Source organism: Mchenga conophoros, linkage group LG5 (genome assembly GCF_057382185.1).
Source record: "Mchenga conophoros isolate Kocher_MC1m ecotype Shallow Benthic linkage group LG5, M_conophoros_male_GT1.1, whole genome shotgun sequence".
NCBI classification, from domain to species: Eukaryota; Metazoa; Chordata; class Actinopteri; order Cichliformes; family Cichlidae; genus Mchenga; species Mchenga conophoros.
The window spans coordinates 33,794,322-33,811,585 of record NC_140530.1 but is presented as its reverse complement, the minus strand read 5'-3'; the positions used below and the strand labels follow the sequence as shown (position 1 = coordinate 33,811,585).

The following is a 17,264-nucleotide window of genomic DNA, read 5'->3' as shown; positions in this document are numbered from 1 at the left end:
TTTTTCCACACTGCTCCATTGTCCTTGCTCTTTGGGGATTCTTGGATTTCTTTCTCTAATATTATGAGGTCTTTACCTTGCAATATCAAGTACCTTTAGATGACTATTTCTGTAATGTAGAAATGTAATATAAATCAAGTTTAGTTAAAATAAACTGAATTTATAGAGCACCCCACATAACTTTTGTCTTGATGATATGAACGATGAAAAGGAATCTCACAAAAATATTATGATAAGCAACTTTTAATAGACATGGAAATATTAAATGACAAAACTAACTAAAATATTAGACAAAAAAAAGATTTTTATAAAAAAGCACAGTATAAATGGATAAAATAAATATTAATTTCATTAATTTGTTTAGACTGGCTGTTGATAGAAAAAAGACTAATACACTAAAACTTGACCAGTGATGGTAACTGTTCTTACCAATATGCTGATAAAATATTATTTACAAAGTGCATTAGTTGTACTGCATCTTGGTGAAAAGTAACTGAAATAGCCCTGGCTTGCATATTAATGAAGACCCACATTTGAAATCAGTTTGCGACTTGAGAGCATCATTTTGATTATCATACAAAGGTATCATGTTTCAAAAGAATATATGAAGTTTTACATACTGAAACGATGGCATTTGTATATATTGGTGGCTTTTATACAGATTTGTTAGAAAAAGGAGATGAAGTGAGTCATTTAGGTTAACCTACAGACAGCATATATCTTCTAAATGTCTTTCTTGCCTATTTCACATGTGGTCATGAACATGTCATCATGTGGAAGGAAAATGAAAAACAGCTGCCAGGAAAAAATGTCCATCACTGGCTTCAGCTGTTTAACAGGTTTGATTTGCGAACAATGTCTAGTAAACACAGAGCCAGCCGCAAAGCACAGATCCAAACACCAGCAGGACCAGCTGTGGAAGCCTCTCTGTCCCACTGGCTGCTAACTGTACTTGCTTGCTGTTAAAACCTGAGCGGGCGGCCTGTGTGCTTCCCCCACTGCAAAGTACCATGGGAGCCTGAAAGGAAGTGGGTCGCCTCAGCGGTCGGTCAGGACTGGACCCGTCAGTTGGCCTCTCGCCGATAAACAGCAGTGGGTGTTTCCTGTGATCCAGCTCTATCTTGAAGAGCTCGTACTCTTTATGGGGCAGCTTGATACCCAACACGGTGCATCCGTCTGTGGGGGTCAAGTCCTGCTCTACTCCGACCTCCCATCCTCTAGCACGACCACACTTCCCTGGCTTTGTACTGTTTAGCAATTTGGCTGTGGGCTCCCCCATAGCTGTGGCTCTGACCTGGGTTACCTTGAAGACAAACTCAGAGGCTCCTGAGATTTTGGGGGAGGGGTTTCCCTGAGCATAGTGGCCTGAGGCTCTCAGGGTGAAAGTGGGCTGAGAGCAGGCAGAGTCAGAATAGTGCCGGTAGATGCCCTCCCAGGCGTGCTGGTGGGGATTAAAGGTGAAGTCTCGGGTAAGAAAGAGGACATTGGGACGGGTTTCACAGCGCTGGCTAACCCATCGGCCTCCAAGAGACAGATAGGTTGCAGGGCTGCGGGGCAACACAGGGGGGCGCTGGTCTGAGGAGCGGTACACCAGAGCACATACAGGGCAGGGGTGGATGTGATGCTGCAAGAAAAAAGAATGTTAGATGTTGACCCCAAGCATTTTTTTTAATAGATGCTGTCCGTTTCTCGTTTTAGAATTACTGGCTTTGATATTTAATCCTCTTTAATTAGGCTTGAAGTTATGCTTCATGAAGGATGGGGCAAGTTTGAGTGACAAATGGTGAAAGGGTGCTGGTTTAAAATGCAAATGTGTCTCCCTCCCTGCTTTCCTAATATTCATCGTGCTACTGAATAAAGCTGAAAAGCTCTGAAAAACAATTAAACAGCAACAACGAAAATATAGGTGCTGTTATAGGCATTAGCCAACCTCTGTGTTGTCGGTGGAACATTTTCATTTCAGCTACCTGCCAAATATCGTGGCTTCCTTTGTGGTTCGAACACCCCATCCAACACTGAGAGCCGCAATGCTTTGCAGGCATGAAAACAATCTGTTTTACATTTTTTCTCAGTAAATGACTGATACATTTTCTGTTGATTGACTAATGGTCTCACTGACTAATCTTTTCCCCCAGAGAGCTTTGCTTCAAGACTAAATTGAGCAGATTTTCCAGACTAAAAAAATGTTTTTTGGCCTGGAAGAAACTATTTTTTATAAATGTATAATATGGTCTAAACCCAAACTGCCTAGATGTTTGAAAACAACAACAACAACAGTTTGTCAGCCTGTAATGTGTTGACCCATCTTAATTAACAGGCTGCGTCAGATTTTTTTGAATTATTATTTGGAAAAGGATTTTATCCTTTAATTATAAAGCCGAGTAGAATAACGGATAAATCAGAAACACTAATTGATCATATTTTCATTAATAGCTTGGAGAGTAATATTATGAGTGGCCTCATCATAAACGATATAAGTGATCATTTACCAGTCTTTTGTACTTTTGATTTAAATATGAAAAGAAAGGAAGAAGTTGGTTTCGTGAGTCATAGAAGGTTAAGAAACAACGAGGCAATTAACAAGTTTAGACAAGATCTCATGGAAGTGGACTGGAAGGAAGTTTATGTTAATGAGGTCAACGTTGCATATGGAGCATTTTTAAACACTTACTTGGCCTTGTATGATAAATATTGTCTATTGGTATCATTTAAGTATAGGAAAAAGAATAAGAATTTGAAACCTTGGATAACTAAGGGTCTTGCTTATAAAAATAAGTTGGTATTAATATTGAGGAAAGCCAAGAAAGACTATTATATGAAACTTTTTCAGGAAAACAAGAATAATATTAAGTGCATTTGGAATATTTTTAAAGAAGTATTGGGTAACAAGAACACACCCTCAGATCGGCCTATTTATTTCATTAAGAATAATCAAGTTGTCGATGACTGAACAAATTCAATTCTTTTTTTGTAAATGTTGGACCTACTTTAGCAAATTTAATTAGAAAAAATGACGACCCAGAATATGAGGAAGTCTGGAAAGGAGAAAGTAGAGTGGTTAATTCTATATTCTTAGCTGATATTACCATAAAAGAAAATAGCAATTGTAGAAAACTTTAAAAATAAAAAATCTTTTTTACCTCCAGAACAGCAGTGGGAAACTACGTTATCATTTATTCCTCATCACAGAGGAACCATTTCAAAACTCTATGATGCTATTCTGTCTTTTAGTAACCACTCTAATGTTAAGCTTTATTGTACATGGGAAGGAGAACTGGGAATTCGTATACATGAAGAGTCTTGGGAACAGGCTATAGCAAGGGTACGATCTTCCACCTCCTGTGCTCGTCTTGGACTTATTCAATTTAAGGTCATACACAGGGTGCATTTCTCTAAGTCTAGACTTTCTGAATTGTATCCAGAAGTGGAAAATAAATGTGATAAATGCCATGGTTCTCCTTGTCACCTTAGCCACATGTTTTTTCTGTGTCCTGAGCTACAAGGTTTCTGGACAGGGTATTTTGCTATTATGTCAACTGTTCTTGGGGTAACTCTTCATCCTTGTCCTCTGATTGCTGTATTTGGGATTCCTGTTCGCTCACTTACACTTGATTCCACACAAAAGGATATTATAGCCTTCACATCCCTATTAGCGAGACGTCTAATATTGTTGCATTGGAAGTCTGTTAAGTATCCTACTATTTCCCGGTGGCTTAAAGGTGTCATGTTTTTTTTAAAACTTGAAAAAACTAAATATACGTTGCCAAATTTTTTCACAAGTGGCAACCCTTTATCTCTTATTTTGCTAGTCTAGAGGTATTGCCTGTTTAAATCTACTTTTGTTACTGTTATATTCCTCTAATATGTTTGATGGTTGTGTTGATCTGTGTGGGACTGGGGGGGGCATTGTGTTTTTATATATATATATGTTTTTTTTCATATATATATATATATATATATATATATATATATATATGTTTATTTACTTAGGAAAATGAAGAAAGGTTGATTGTATTTCGGTAACTGCAAGTACTGTTGTTTTCTTTTTTCAATAAAAATATTTTCAAAAAAATAATAAAAAATCTACTGACTGTGATGGTATAGACATGGTTATAATTAAAAAGACTTTAGACTGTATAAGTATTAAAGTATAGTGTAGTATAAGAGATATTTTAAATCTCTTGTTACAATCAGGAGTATTTCCTGATCGAATGAAAGTGGCAAAAGTGATACCCTTATATAAATCAAGAGATAAGCATAGTTTTAACACAGTTTTCAAAAGTGCTTGAAAAACTTTTTGCGCAAAGACTTGATAGTTTTATTGAAAAAAATCAACTAATAAATGAAAATCAATTTGGATTTCTTAAAAATAGATCATTGGCATTAGCATTGTTGACTTTCATTGACGATATTTCATCTGCAACCCATAATAATAAATACACAGTTGGGGTATTCGTTAATTTAAAAAAAAGCTTTTGACACATTACAACATTCTTTTTTGATTTCTTAATTGTATAATTATGGTGTGAGAGGAGTGGCATTGAATTGGTTAACGAGTTATTTAGAAAATAGGTCGCAATATGTACATTATCTCAGCAATACCTCTGAAAGATTAAAGATTGTATGTGGCGTTCCTCAAGGTTCTATTTTGGGACCTAAACGTTTTAATTTATATATTAATGATATCTGTGACATATCAAAAAGGTTAAATTTTATTCTATTTGCAGATGACACAAATTTTTATTGCTCTGGAGAGAATTTGAAAGATTTGGTTGAAATTATGATTTCTGAGATGTTAAGATTTAAAAAATGGTTTGATGTAAATAAATTATCTTTGAATCTGACAAAAAACGAAATTCATGATATTTGGCAATCGTGTAAAGGAGGAAGAAGTCATTATGTCCATTAATGGAGAATTGATTGAAAGAGTTACTGATTTTCGCTTTTTGGGTGTAATAGTACATGAAAATTTGACGTGGAAATCACATATTGAATATATTAGAAAGAAGATGGTTAAAAACATTTATATTTTGGGAAATGTAAGAGATTTATTAGACTACAAAACAATGCGCATTTTATATTTTTCATTGTTTTTCTCGTACTTTAGTTACTGTGTCGAAGTTTGGGGGAATACATATGAGAATACTATAAAACCTCTAAACTTATTACAGAAGAAAGTGATACAAATGATTCATAATGTTAAATATAGAGAACATACAAATAAATTATTTATAAAATCGAAATTATTAAAATTAGGAGATTTAGTGAAACTACGGACACTATTAATTATGTTTAAGGCTAAAAATAATTTTGCCTTTTAAGTTACAAAGAGTATTTTTAATGTGTTTGGGGGCAGAAGACAGCAGAAGGAAATTTTATTTTAAGCATCAGCTAGCTAGGACTACACAAAGATTAATGAGTCCAACGGTTAGGGGTATACGACTGTGGAACTCTCTTCATTATAATTTAAAGAATTGTATAAATTTTCATTGTTTTAAAAAGTGTTACATGTCTAAAACGATAACTCAATATGAAGAATGTGAATGAAATTGGAGTTAATTGACAAAGGATCCATTTTTTTTTTGCCTCATTTATTTTATTTACTTATCATTTCTCCTTGTTACTATGTGGAGTGGTATGTTCTGATTGTAAATTTGTTGTTTGGTTTGATTTAGGACCGGAGATAAATGTTAATGTTAGTTTGTTCCTTAATTTTTGGTGCCCACTTGCAATATAAGTTGGATTGTAGATAGGGGGCAGGGTTTAACAAGAATATTTTCTTCTTCCTGCTCCTTTTCACACATGGTTGCAGTGCTTTACTGATAGAAAGTGTGGTTGGTTTGTCTGAAAGAACTAACTGTGGAAACTGTTGTACCAAGTGTGAAATAAATAAATAAATGAAATGAAATGAACAGAAACTGCTTTCAGTGCTTATTGATAAAAAATCACCGTACTGTCTTACCATGGCATTCTGCAGTGGTTGCTGGTACCCAGTAGGTTTGTACTGAGTTCTTTGTGTCCAGTCAGTGTGGATATCCCCCAAGAACAGCTCCTGGACCTTCCTTCCATGGCTGTGGTATTGCGTTTCTACTCGTACTAAACCCATCTCCATCATGGAGAAACCCAGTGCTTCCAGACATCCCCTCCCTGCCCGGGTGTTGTATAGCTCGTAGAGCTTCCCTGGCACCACTCGACCCAGGCTGAGACCTACGCATGTTGAAGGGAGCCTGGAGGCCAACCTCTGTTTGGCTGCAAGGCTATGAACCACAATGGCCACTTTGCTGAGGTGATGCTCAGCTTCAGTAGCCCCACGAGTGATCCAAGAGGCCTGGCGCAGACGGATCTTTCCCCTGACTATCAGGGAGTAGCTAGGATCCTCGCAGCTGCTGTCGGTATAGTAGTGCTGCAGGGCCTGGAAGTGACGGTTGGGATGGAAAGTGTAGGAGCGGGTAAGAAACTCTGGACCAGGACGAACTTCGCATCTAAATGCAGAAGGAGAAAAATTATATAGGCAATTGTTTTTATGGATAGCTTTCAAGTTCTTAAGTATGACAGAGATGACTCTGAAGTATTGAATTATTTGGGACAGGTCTTGATTTGGCTTTTGTTTTTAAGATGGAGGGTCATTATCATTGCTCTATATGAATTTGTACCTTATTGATACCCAAGTACCATCCAGTTGTGGTGGTATATCTGCTGTGATTCTCACTCTGTCCTGTATGTTATGGTACTGACAGTGGGGCTCCCACTGGAGGCTCTCACTGAAGTTGGAGGAGGATGCAAATGGACCTGTTGGCACCTCCCAAAGTTTTGTCCCTGTTCCTACCACCAACAGAGCTGGAAAGAAAAATCAAAACAGTGTGTCAGTTATCCCATCTGATCAACACAAATGCTTCGCTCCATGGCATGGGAAGACTCTCAGCCTCCGTCATTAGAAAATAAATGGAAATGCTAAGAGCCTATTGGTTATATTCACATTTCAAACAAGCTAGATTCACTGCAGTTCAGTCCAAACTCTTTTGGGATTGTACTTTTGTTGAATTTTCTATGTAATGAGGAGAAAGACTGCTATTTATCCATACATGGCTGTAAAACAGGACCTTTGTATCAGTGCTAAAATTTTGGCTTGTCACTTCAATCAGCCTGCAGCTGCAACATACAGGCTTTTAGTTTGCTTTGAGACAGGAGGTGTGAGTGGAAGTGTTTGTGTGGGAGTGTGTAGTCTTTGTACTGTATATATAGTTATATTTTGTTTTTCTCAAAAAATTGCAATAATGCAAACGGGTGGGTCAGCAACAGCAGCAGGCCAACTGAGCCAAACACATCTGCTGATAATATGATTTTAAGAAAAACACTCATGATGATTAATGTTCTTGTTCTTGAGTTTTCCCAAACACTGACAGCTAATCCAAAGGAACGCCGTATTCACTCTATAGCATTTTATTGATCTGACATTTGCACATCTGCAGTGTGTCTGCCATTAATCTTAACTGCAATTTCACCTCAATGCGTGTGTTGCCAACAAGGTCGAGTGCTCTGGTGTGGTTTCCAACCAGACCAAAGCGATAGGATTTTCTGATTGCACCCTCATGGTTGCAACATGAGGAAGCCCTCTGGGGTCTGTCTGGGCAATGTGCGTACTTTTGCGTGTGTCAAAGTTATGGCTTCAGCTTTAAATCCCCCCAAAAGAAATGTCAAAAAGCAAAGCTACATGTGTTCTCGCAGATGCCTCCATCTTCTGTTGCATTCATTTTCATTTGTTGACTTGAAATATCCTCATTAGGCTTTTACCATTTCATGTAACCTTTACACAATGAACTTGTGAAAGTGTGTTGGTAGGGGAATATTGTCACATGTGGACAGAATGACTGTGTTTTTGCTTAGAGTGTGGTATCAGCCTTCTATCTAATGCTGTCATTTTCTGGGCACATTCCTCAGAGATTTTGGTTCATATTGACATGATAGCATCGCACAGTTGCCACAGACATGTCAGCTGGTCATCCATAATGTCAATCGCCTCTTCCACCACATCCCAAAGGAGCTCTATTGGCTTGAGACTCTGCACTGTGATGTTCAGCAAACCAGTTTGTGATGGCCTTAACTTTGTGACACTGTGTGTGTGATTTCTGCTGGAAGTAGCCATTAGAATGGTGTGCTCTGGTCATGAAGGGACAGATATGGTCTGTAACAATGCTCAGGTAGGCTGTAGCATTTAATCAATTGGTGCCAAGAGGCCCAAGGTGTGAGGAGAAAACAGTCCCCGCGCCATGACACCAGTACCACCAGTTTATAATGCTAATATAAAGCAGGAAAGATCCATCGTTTCATGTTATATGCCAAGATCAGATCCTGCCTTCCAAATGTCCCAGCGGAAGTCAAAACTCATCACACCAGGCAGCATTTTTCCAGTCTTCAATTTGAGTGAGCCTGTGTGAATTGCAGCTCCAGTTTTCTGTTCTTAGCTGACTGGTGTAGCCCACCTGCTTCAGAGTTTGACATGTTGTATGTTCAGAGATGCTTCTCTGTAAAACGTGGTTGTAGCCTGTAGTTATTTGAGTTACTTTTGACTTTCTGTCTGCATGGAGGAGTCTGGCCATTCTGCTTTGACCTTTGACTCCTACAAGATATTTTCGCACAGAGAACCTCCGCTCACTGGATATTTTCTCTTTTTTGGATCATTCTCTGTGAACGTTAGAGATAGCTCCAACTATTCAAAATCACTTTTCTTCCCCTTTCTGTTGCTCAGTTCTAACTTCAACAGGATGTCCAGACCATGTCTGCATGCCAAAATGTCTTGAGTTGCTGCCATGTGATTAACTGTTTAGATACTTGTGTTAACGAGCTGCTGTTCCTGATGAAGCGGCCAATGAGTGTATATGACTGCTAGCTAGTGGCGCATTCTAGAATATGTTAGAAATTTTGATTTACCAGTCAGGAATTTTTTGTGAGACACCCCCTCAAGTTGGAAATGGCAATATTAGTGGGAACAGATCAACATACCCTGATTTAGCTATCCAAGATGGCAGCACTGAATGTAAACAGTAAAACTGTAAAACTGCTACATGCAGATCAGGCTCTATCCACGAAAGTGCTTTTTAAGTGCTACAGTCTTTTGCTGAAAACATTAGAAATTGTTGCACTTTTGCTTTAAGTTTCTTTTTAAGTATTCCGCCTAGTTTTTCCTCCCTTTCCTTTTTACTTGCTCTATTATTCCTTTTACTCCCATAACTGTCACATTCTCCCTTTACTACTTTTAGTAAGCTTACACCACATTTTTCAGGGAGAAGATCACCTGTCGAGGCTACATTTGAGTTTGGAGTAAGTTGTGCAAGTTTCAGCTATGAGGACCCACAGACCACTCGGTTTTCCCATGGCTCAGCAAATGAAGCTCAAGGACTTTTGAACGGAAAGTGTGTGATGTTGATTTTCCTTTAAAAGGCTCCAAGATGGAGGCTGACGGATCTGCATTTATTAACCTTGTTAGTGTCAAATGGAGGATATTTTTTGTTCCCTTTGCTCTTGGAATGCTTCCCACACACACTGACCACAGCCGCAGACATGTGTGCTGCTCAGTCGTTTCCCAACGTCCTTCCAGCTGATGCTCACACACATAAACAAACACACAACCGTAAAGTCTGACCTGTACATCCATCGACCACAAAGCCAGACTCAAACTCAAAGCAAATTTTTCCTCCTTTCAGCAGTCTGTCGGTATGTTGATAAGATTAATTCTTCTTTTTGCTGTCACAGGCAATGAAACATGTTTGCAATTTCCCCTATGTGGTGATGTGTTTGTTTATGCTCCCTGTCACTGCAGCTGGTGAAGAAACCCGGTCAGTCAGTCCCAGCTGGGCTCCTTTGGGAGAACCCGGAGCAGAAATACTAGTCAGGATTAATTAATTTCCACGGCTCCTTACAAGTCATCCAATTGGTCTGTTTTGTGTTATCTGTCCATGCAACATGTTGCCTAAGTGGTTACTCGCATAGAGCACAATGAATGGACACAGAGACAAGAGTCCCAGTCTGTGATGTGGAGTCATTTGGACTGGTATATTGGACTTTCTGTTCTTGCCAAAGCATTTCTATAGAGTGTTTCTTGAGGTCACTTGTCATTCAGTCCCTTTCCCTCTCTTGGATCTCCTTCCAGTTGGGCATATGGTTGCATTTACTAAAAGAGTGCTCATAAAAGCAGAGCTTAGTAAAACAAAATTGCTCATCGTGGGGTTTTAAGTATTCTTCTACAAAAGAGCCCTATTCCAACCACAAGTGAGGTGATGGTGTAATACATATGATAATATCCAATCCCAGTCTCCATTTGGAGGAGATGGGGGACTATTTTACTTGATTCACTTCCTACACAGGCAGTCACATTGCATTAGTTTTACCCTGCAATGGTTCCTACTGATTTATTTTTCCACAGCGGGCCCTAAAACTTCCCACTTATATGGCCTGTCACAGCATAGTGGTCAGTGCATCTTTTAAAACAGATTTCATTACATATACCAGTAAAACTTTATGTAAGACTGAGACTTGAAAGTTACATTTAAGCTTAAAGATGGATTTGATGCTTGTGGAAGTAGCTGAATTTATTAAATACTTTTTAAAAGGTAGAAATTATCTTTACAGAACGTGTAATAGCATTTAGAGTAATGTACAGTGACCATGCGCTAAAGAACTAGATTTACCAGCATTAAGGTATTCATAATAGTATGCTTTCTATAATCTTCAACAATTTTACACTACTGTGTTGATCAGAATATTTAATAATTGTATACTTCTTGGATGACATTAGACTGTTATTTTAGTGTTTCTTTTTCTAATCTCATTAAACAGTTAATTACTTTGAAATATAACTCCAGGTCCTCACCTTAACCCCCCAAATCAGCCTCTTCTCTTTCTTTAACCGCGACAAAAATCTTCTTTGTCACATTTTTTACAGAAATGCTGCAGGAACATTATAATTCCTAAAGCCAAAGTCTAGTTTCCTCAAAGACATCAGAATTTACAGTATTCAACAATATCCAGAAAGAATATGTTACTGACTACATACAATGTGGGTTTCATGCAGCCTTATGACTTGATAGAAAAATACTAATAAGCATTAAAGAGAAATCACTTATCAGAAAAGTAAGCTTACAGGTTTCTACATTCAGCGACTCACTGCTTCTGCATTTTTATTTACATTCACCCATTTTCTTCCGCTCATCTTATGGGAAGGCAGAAAGGCAGCATGCTGCAGTGGTTAGCACTGTTGGCTCATAGGAAAAAGGTCCTGAGTTCAGCTCCACCATCTGACCCCTCTCTTTGCAGGGTGTTCTGGGTTCTGTCTGGGTAGTCTGGTTTCCTCCCACAGTCCAAAGAAATATAATTAGTGGGATTAGGTTAACTGATGATTCTAAAGTGCCCATAGGTTTCAGTAGGTGTCTGTCTCTCTGTGCTAGTCCCTGCCTCTTGCCCTATAATGGCTGGGATAGCATCCAGAATCCTTATTGTGTTCATAATTATTTTAAAGCCAAGACCAGGAGAAAAGTTCTTCTGTAGGGGACGTTTGCTGCTCTATGCTAATTTCTTATATTAATCTTCACATTCTGGAGTGTCAAAAAAAAACAACAGGTCGTTTTGTTTTATTATCCAATAGATGAATCCAACAATTGCCTTCAAAGCTGTTCCCTTATTGAGAAGAATGTGACAAATTCTGGAATGACAGGATTAAAGCCACCTTCCTACTCTACCCCTTGATGCACTCCGGCTCTTTTAATTGCCATCAAGCCTTACAAAACACTGCTGAATCCACAAGCAAAAATCATTCCTCTAAATCGTGTAGATTTACAATTCTTCCACCAGAGGTCAGTGCCGCAGCCTGTGAGCTGCGTGTGGTCTGGACGGTCAGTCTGTCATCCCCACTAACACTGGCGTTCGCCTCATCTGACTGATGACCAGCCAAAGTAATCTACCTGTCTTTGAGCTCATATATTCCTTCAGTTCCCCCCTACACACGCACATACGTACACTTTCACAAAAAACACACTGCACACATTGATGCACAGTAGACTGCAGAAGGGTTACCATTTATATGAGACCTCCGGGTTGCCCTCTGTTTGTTTGTTTGCATTTGTGATTACGGTCTGGCAGCGCTCGCTCTCCTCTCTCACGTCTCGTCCACAGAGCCACGTTAAAAATAAGGCTTTATGTACGTCTTTATTTGGAGCTATCCTGTAAAAACAAGAACCAGATCCTGGCACTTTTAATTCAGGGCTTGCGGGGAATCAAGTGCATGACGTTGAAGTTGACCGCACAGCTGGTCCATCACGGAGAGAGATGTCTGTGTCTTCTTCACAGCTACTTCTGAAAATATTTAACAGAGAATCACTAAAGCTGCCAAAATGGAGGCAGCCTAGGTGAGGGAAAAATATCCAAATAATGTGTTGACATGAAGGCAGTGTTGGACCAATCCCCCCAGTATTTTAAATAAATCTTCCAACTTCTTCTTCTTCTTCTTCTTCTTTTAACTACATCCTTACCCTCTTTCTGTGCTCTGATCACTCTTTGTGCTGTGGATCAAACTCCCTAAAGTGTCCCTGAAGTGCCTGTGCCCTCCTGGCCCTCCTTCCTCTCCGCCTGATTACTTTTCTCTCCCCCTGATGAAAAAGCCATGATATTTACGCCTCATTTGTCCTGGATGGATTTCAGATTTCTCCTTTCTTTCATCTGTCTTTGTTTATTTTCTTCTCTTTCTCCGTGTGTCTGTCAATGGTTTATGAAGTGAACGAAGTTCATGACAGTAAGGGGTGGAGTTTGGAGGGGTGAGGCATCTTCGTGCTCCAGAATGACAAGATTAGTGAGGTGCATGTGTGCACGTTCTCTCAAAAGCAACATTAAATGCTACAGAAGCTCATCATTCCACATATTTAGGTGACTGCTGCACATTATTCACAGTTCACAGCTGCTTTTTCAGGCTTCCTGACTCACTCAGCTGCCATCCAGATTTTGGATAGGTGTTAATAGCCAATGATTCCTAAGCGTTTTGGCTTGCAGCACCTGATAATGAAGGGGTGTGTGCTGGCTGCACAATGTTTTGCAGGATATCCACATATAGTGCACAATGCGCAGTGAAGATTGATATTCCTGCTTGTGGTTTTATTTTTTCTCACGGCTCCTCTTCTAATCTAAATAATTGAATTAATCTAGACGATGCAACCACCTGCATAATAACTTTTTACTCTTAAAAGAGCCACTATTTCAACAGATTTTCACTGTTCAGCAGAAACAATAATTTTATTTATCTTATCCAAAAAGGTAAGAGTACGCAAACATGGGGTGTAAATATTTCAAAACAACAGGCCGCACAACAGTTGTTCTACTTTTTTCTTTTAAAAAAGTGCTCTTTTTTTTTTTTTACTATTTACTATTTACTGTTTGTTTTAAACCATAAAGGATTTATTGTCTTCTGGTTCTACACCAGTGAATGACTATTGATACTCATATATCCCTCCATATAATGCTTTGAGGACTTTATTCAATAATCCGTTCTGCTGAATACAGATAGAAGATGTTGGTGCCCAGTGCCTGTTGCTAAAAACACAGAATACACATTAAACATCTTCTGCGTTACCTGGACCTGCAGTTCTCATTTGGTAGAAGCTAACCCTTCAGCCAAACCTCCTGTTCCCTCGATGAGCTAACACATTTATTATAAAGCAGCCTAAGTTATCATTATCCCTTCAGCACATTTATGCTGTGTGATTCTGGGCTGTCTAAGAAAAAATTTAAAGGCGTGAGAGAGGACTCTCATGCAGGCTGACACAAACCTTGATTTGGCAACTAAAAATAATCTATGTTGACAATACTTCTGAACGCATGCTGATGGTATGGTATGCTTTTCTAAACTTAGTCCTTTCTTTATTGATTTAGATTCTGACAGTTTTATTGACACACGTTAAGCTTGATCAACTTGGTACACAGTCAATGCCCTCATTGTTAAGGCACTAGCATTCAAAACTGTAATTACTGAATTTATAATTATAGTCTTTACGGCATAGATAATGTACTGCTGCCCTGCTCTGTCTCCGCACAACAGCATGCAAAGTAGATTTTTCTCAGCCAGGGCTGTTTTGCAGGAATATCCCTTTCCTTTCCTTCCACCCTTGTCACTAAAGTCAGACGCAGGTCAGGCTGATTTAGAGGTTTTCCTAAGAACATGAGGTCCAGTGTGTTATTCTAACCCTGGGTCCTCGTTTCTTCTTTTGGCTTTAACCCCAGCATCTCATCGCAGCCTTCCAGGCCAGGAGTATCCTTCTGTCCCCAGGGCAGCACAAGGACAACTACTGTTGTCTTTTCATCACAGTGTAAGCTGCTTAATCCAACGGCCTCGTTTATTTAGACAAGGGATCAACAGGGGTTTGCCCAATGGATGCTGCTGCCAGTTCCACTGTGGTTAGCAAACTCTGGCTCCTATTCACAAAGCAACAACTCACACACACACACACACACACACATAATGTCGTACTGCGTAAAACAGCTGTCTCCTCAAGCCAACACATCCACTTACTCTTCAACGATGTTTTTCAAAAGTCTCTGAAAGCCAGCAGCACATTGAAGCCCAACGCTGGATTTTGAGCTGTCTGACAACGAGGAGGATTCTTTGTTATACGAGCACCTTCATTCATTGTGGTCTTTTTTTTTTGGTGGACAGCCAAGGTACTTAAGATTTAGATAGTGGACAGGGAAGTTGATGGTCCGTTGATGTTTTTGGAACTGAAATTTTAATTCTTTCATCTTAATTCAAAAGCCTGGCTTGAGATGGTTCTGGATGGTGGCTGTTTCATGTACTTGGAGAGAGGTGGAACCTGCTACAGCCAAGATGTAGCTTAAACAAAAATGATTAGGGGTTGGATCAGACATTTTATTATCCAGTTCAAGCTGGATGTGTGCTGAAGGAGTTTTTTAAATCCAGTTATACTTGGTCACCTTTCCTTTTACACGTTCAAAGGTGGAGAAAATCTCCCAACAAAGTGTGGGTAAATGACAAGTTTTTCAAAAGATTAACTTTTAGAACTGAGCTGTTACTTAGTATAGGAAAGGAGCACAAATCTGAAATAATAAAACATCTGCCAAAAGTTATAAATACATAATCCAAACAAATTCCTCTTTAAAGCTTCTCTAAGCGGCTTTCTGCACAGTTTGAACTGTCCTGTGTGGAGCTGACGACTCAACCTTGCCGGTCTCCCACTGACAAACTTGAGTGGGGAAGAAGCGAAAAGCTCAAAGATACCAGTCTACTACTGAAGCATTGAGCAGGAGATGGTTCTGAAGGGAGGGGAAAGTAAGGCTGGCACCAGACAGATATCTCCTCCTGTCTGCCTCCAGCCACCCATCACCCTAACCAGCCCTGATGGCCAAAATGCTTTGCTTCCATGATCGAGGCCAAGCGGACAGATCATCAGCTCGGCACAGCAGCTTGAGGTAGGGTCAGTAATGGCTGTCTGCTGTTATTCTAACCATTAACATAATGGCAACATTAGTTCCAGGGCCACGCTTCTCTGCTCCTAGGGAGCCATTGTTTAAAGGCACCAGCTTGAGCCCCTTTTTGAAGACTCCTCCAGTGGCCACAAACGCTTTGAAGACGCTCACAGGGGGAGATGGGGAACACAGAGGGGCTATTCATAAGTCTAACATCAGCATAATTTGTGTTTAATTTTTCAAAGTGGTGATCCACATGTTGAGCTTTCATTTGAATTGTGACAAATAGCATAATGACTTCCTTATAATTATGAAGATGTCAGCTTTAATCTCTGTTTTTTTTGTCTGACCATGTGTTCGTTCTCCAATCTAAAGTTCTAGCTCTAGTTCTTACAAGAGTAAGCATTTACTGTCTCTTATTCTTTTCCTAGTGAAACATTTGATTACAAGGGGGTATCTGTAGCTCCGGATTACCTGCTGAAGTGTAAAATGTAAATTTTACATGACTCGTGGTCTTTGTGAGTTTAAGCCTACTGTAAAATAACATTTCTCTTCAACATTTTTCAAGAATCAAAATCTACACCAATTAACTACGCTGAAGTCAGTGCTTGAACTCACCTTGCCACAGAAACCAGACACCCCTCAACAGGTGACTGAATCGTCCGCTTGACATGTTTCCTGCTCCCGCGCCCTTCATTCACACACTGTGTTCAGAATATAAACTGTGATCCGTGGGAAATCCAAAACACAGAGATGGCTCCTGTCAACAAGAAACAATCATGCAGGATACCAACATGACAAGAGCTCATGAATGAAGTTCCCAGTAATCCCACAAACAAAACTCTAATTTCCACTTCAGCCAAAAAGGTGTTTTTTGTTTAAAAAAACAAACAAACAAGTAAAAAAACTCTTCTTTTCTTTTAGCTCCAATTCTTGGCTTCCATGGTCTGATAAAAAAGGTCCTCTGTTGAGGTCATCCGTTCATGAACCTCTGCACACTGGTGGTTTCCTTGAGCTGACGCGGGGTGAGAATAAACTCTCTCTCAATCATACACCGTTGTCTCACTCCAGTGCAGCACTGTGAATCTGTTCCACTCAAAGCATGTGCAGTGAGGGTGTGTGTGTGTGAGCAGGAGGATTGTATGTGTGTGCACTCCTGTCTGGCTCTTATAGTTTTGAGCTGAGAGGAGGGAGTAAAGAGAGAGAGAGGGATGGAAGAAGGGAGGGCAGATATAGGGAAAGTTTCAGCGTGTGTGTGTTTGTGTGTGTGGAGGAGGGGGATTGAGCTTCAAGCTTCCTTGAGCGAAGACTCTGAGAAGCTTTCAGAGCAAGGTGCAAAAGGGCAGGGATGAAAAGAAGTTACTGCTACGGTCACAATCCCACAGCACGACTCGGTTAAACAACAGCATAAAAATGAATGTATAGGTTCAGGCAAGGAACTGCAATCTCAGTATGTGACATTAGGGAGAAAAAAAAGTCAGTTTGTGTGGGTCAGTACTGTCACCTGCTAGTATTTATTCATTAAAGCTGTGGTGAAGCTGAGACTGAGGTATACCTAGTACACATTTTTTGATTCGGTCTAGATTAATCTCTGCTTTATGCCTTGTTAGCAGTGAAGAGCAAAGCATTACTGCGCCTCTCCATTTATAACTCCAACCAAACTTGAGCCACTTCCCCAAAAATCTTCCTAAAATTTTTGGTCTAAATTTAAAAAAGAAAAAAATATGTGTGTGAACAATGATTGGAGGGACAGCGTGAGTTTGCATTGGAATTAATATTAAAAAAAAGATGTGTGTAAATAGCTC

The 17,264-nt window shown here is 39.5% G+C and overlaps 1 protein-coding gene across 1 annotated transcript; it reads right to left on the bottom strand.

Annotated features, from left to right (window-relative positions):
• Positions 1-66: 66 nt before the first annotated feature.
• On the bottom strand, positions 67-16,593 carry apcdd1l (adenomatosis polyposis coli down-regulated 1-like). The gene is made up of 4 exons (XM_085275033.1): positions 16,078-16,593; positions 6,654-6,837; positions 5,963-6,482; positions 67-1,624 (listed from the first exon to the last, which is right to left on the bottom strand). The coding sequence occupies exons 1-4, from the start codon at positions 16,154-16,156 to the stop codon at positions 860-862; spliced, it is 1,548 nt and encodes a 515-aa protein (XP_085131159.1). The 5' UTR covers positions 16,157-16,593; the 3' UTR covers positions 67-859.
• Positions 16,594-17,264: the final 671 nt, after the last annotated feature.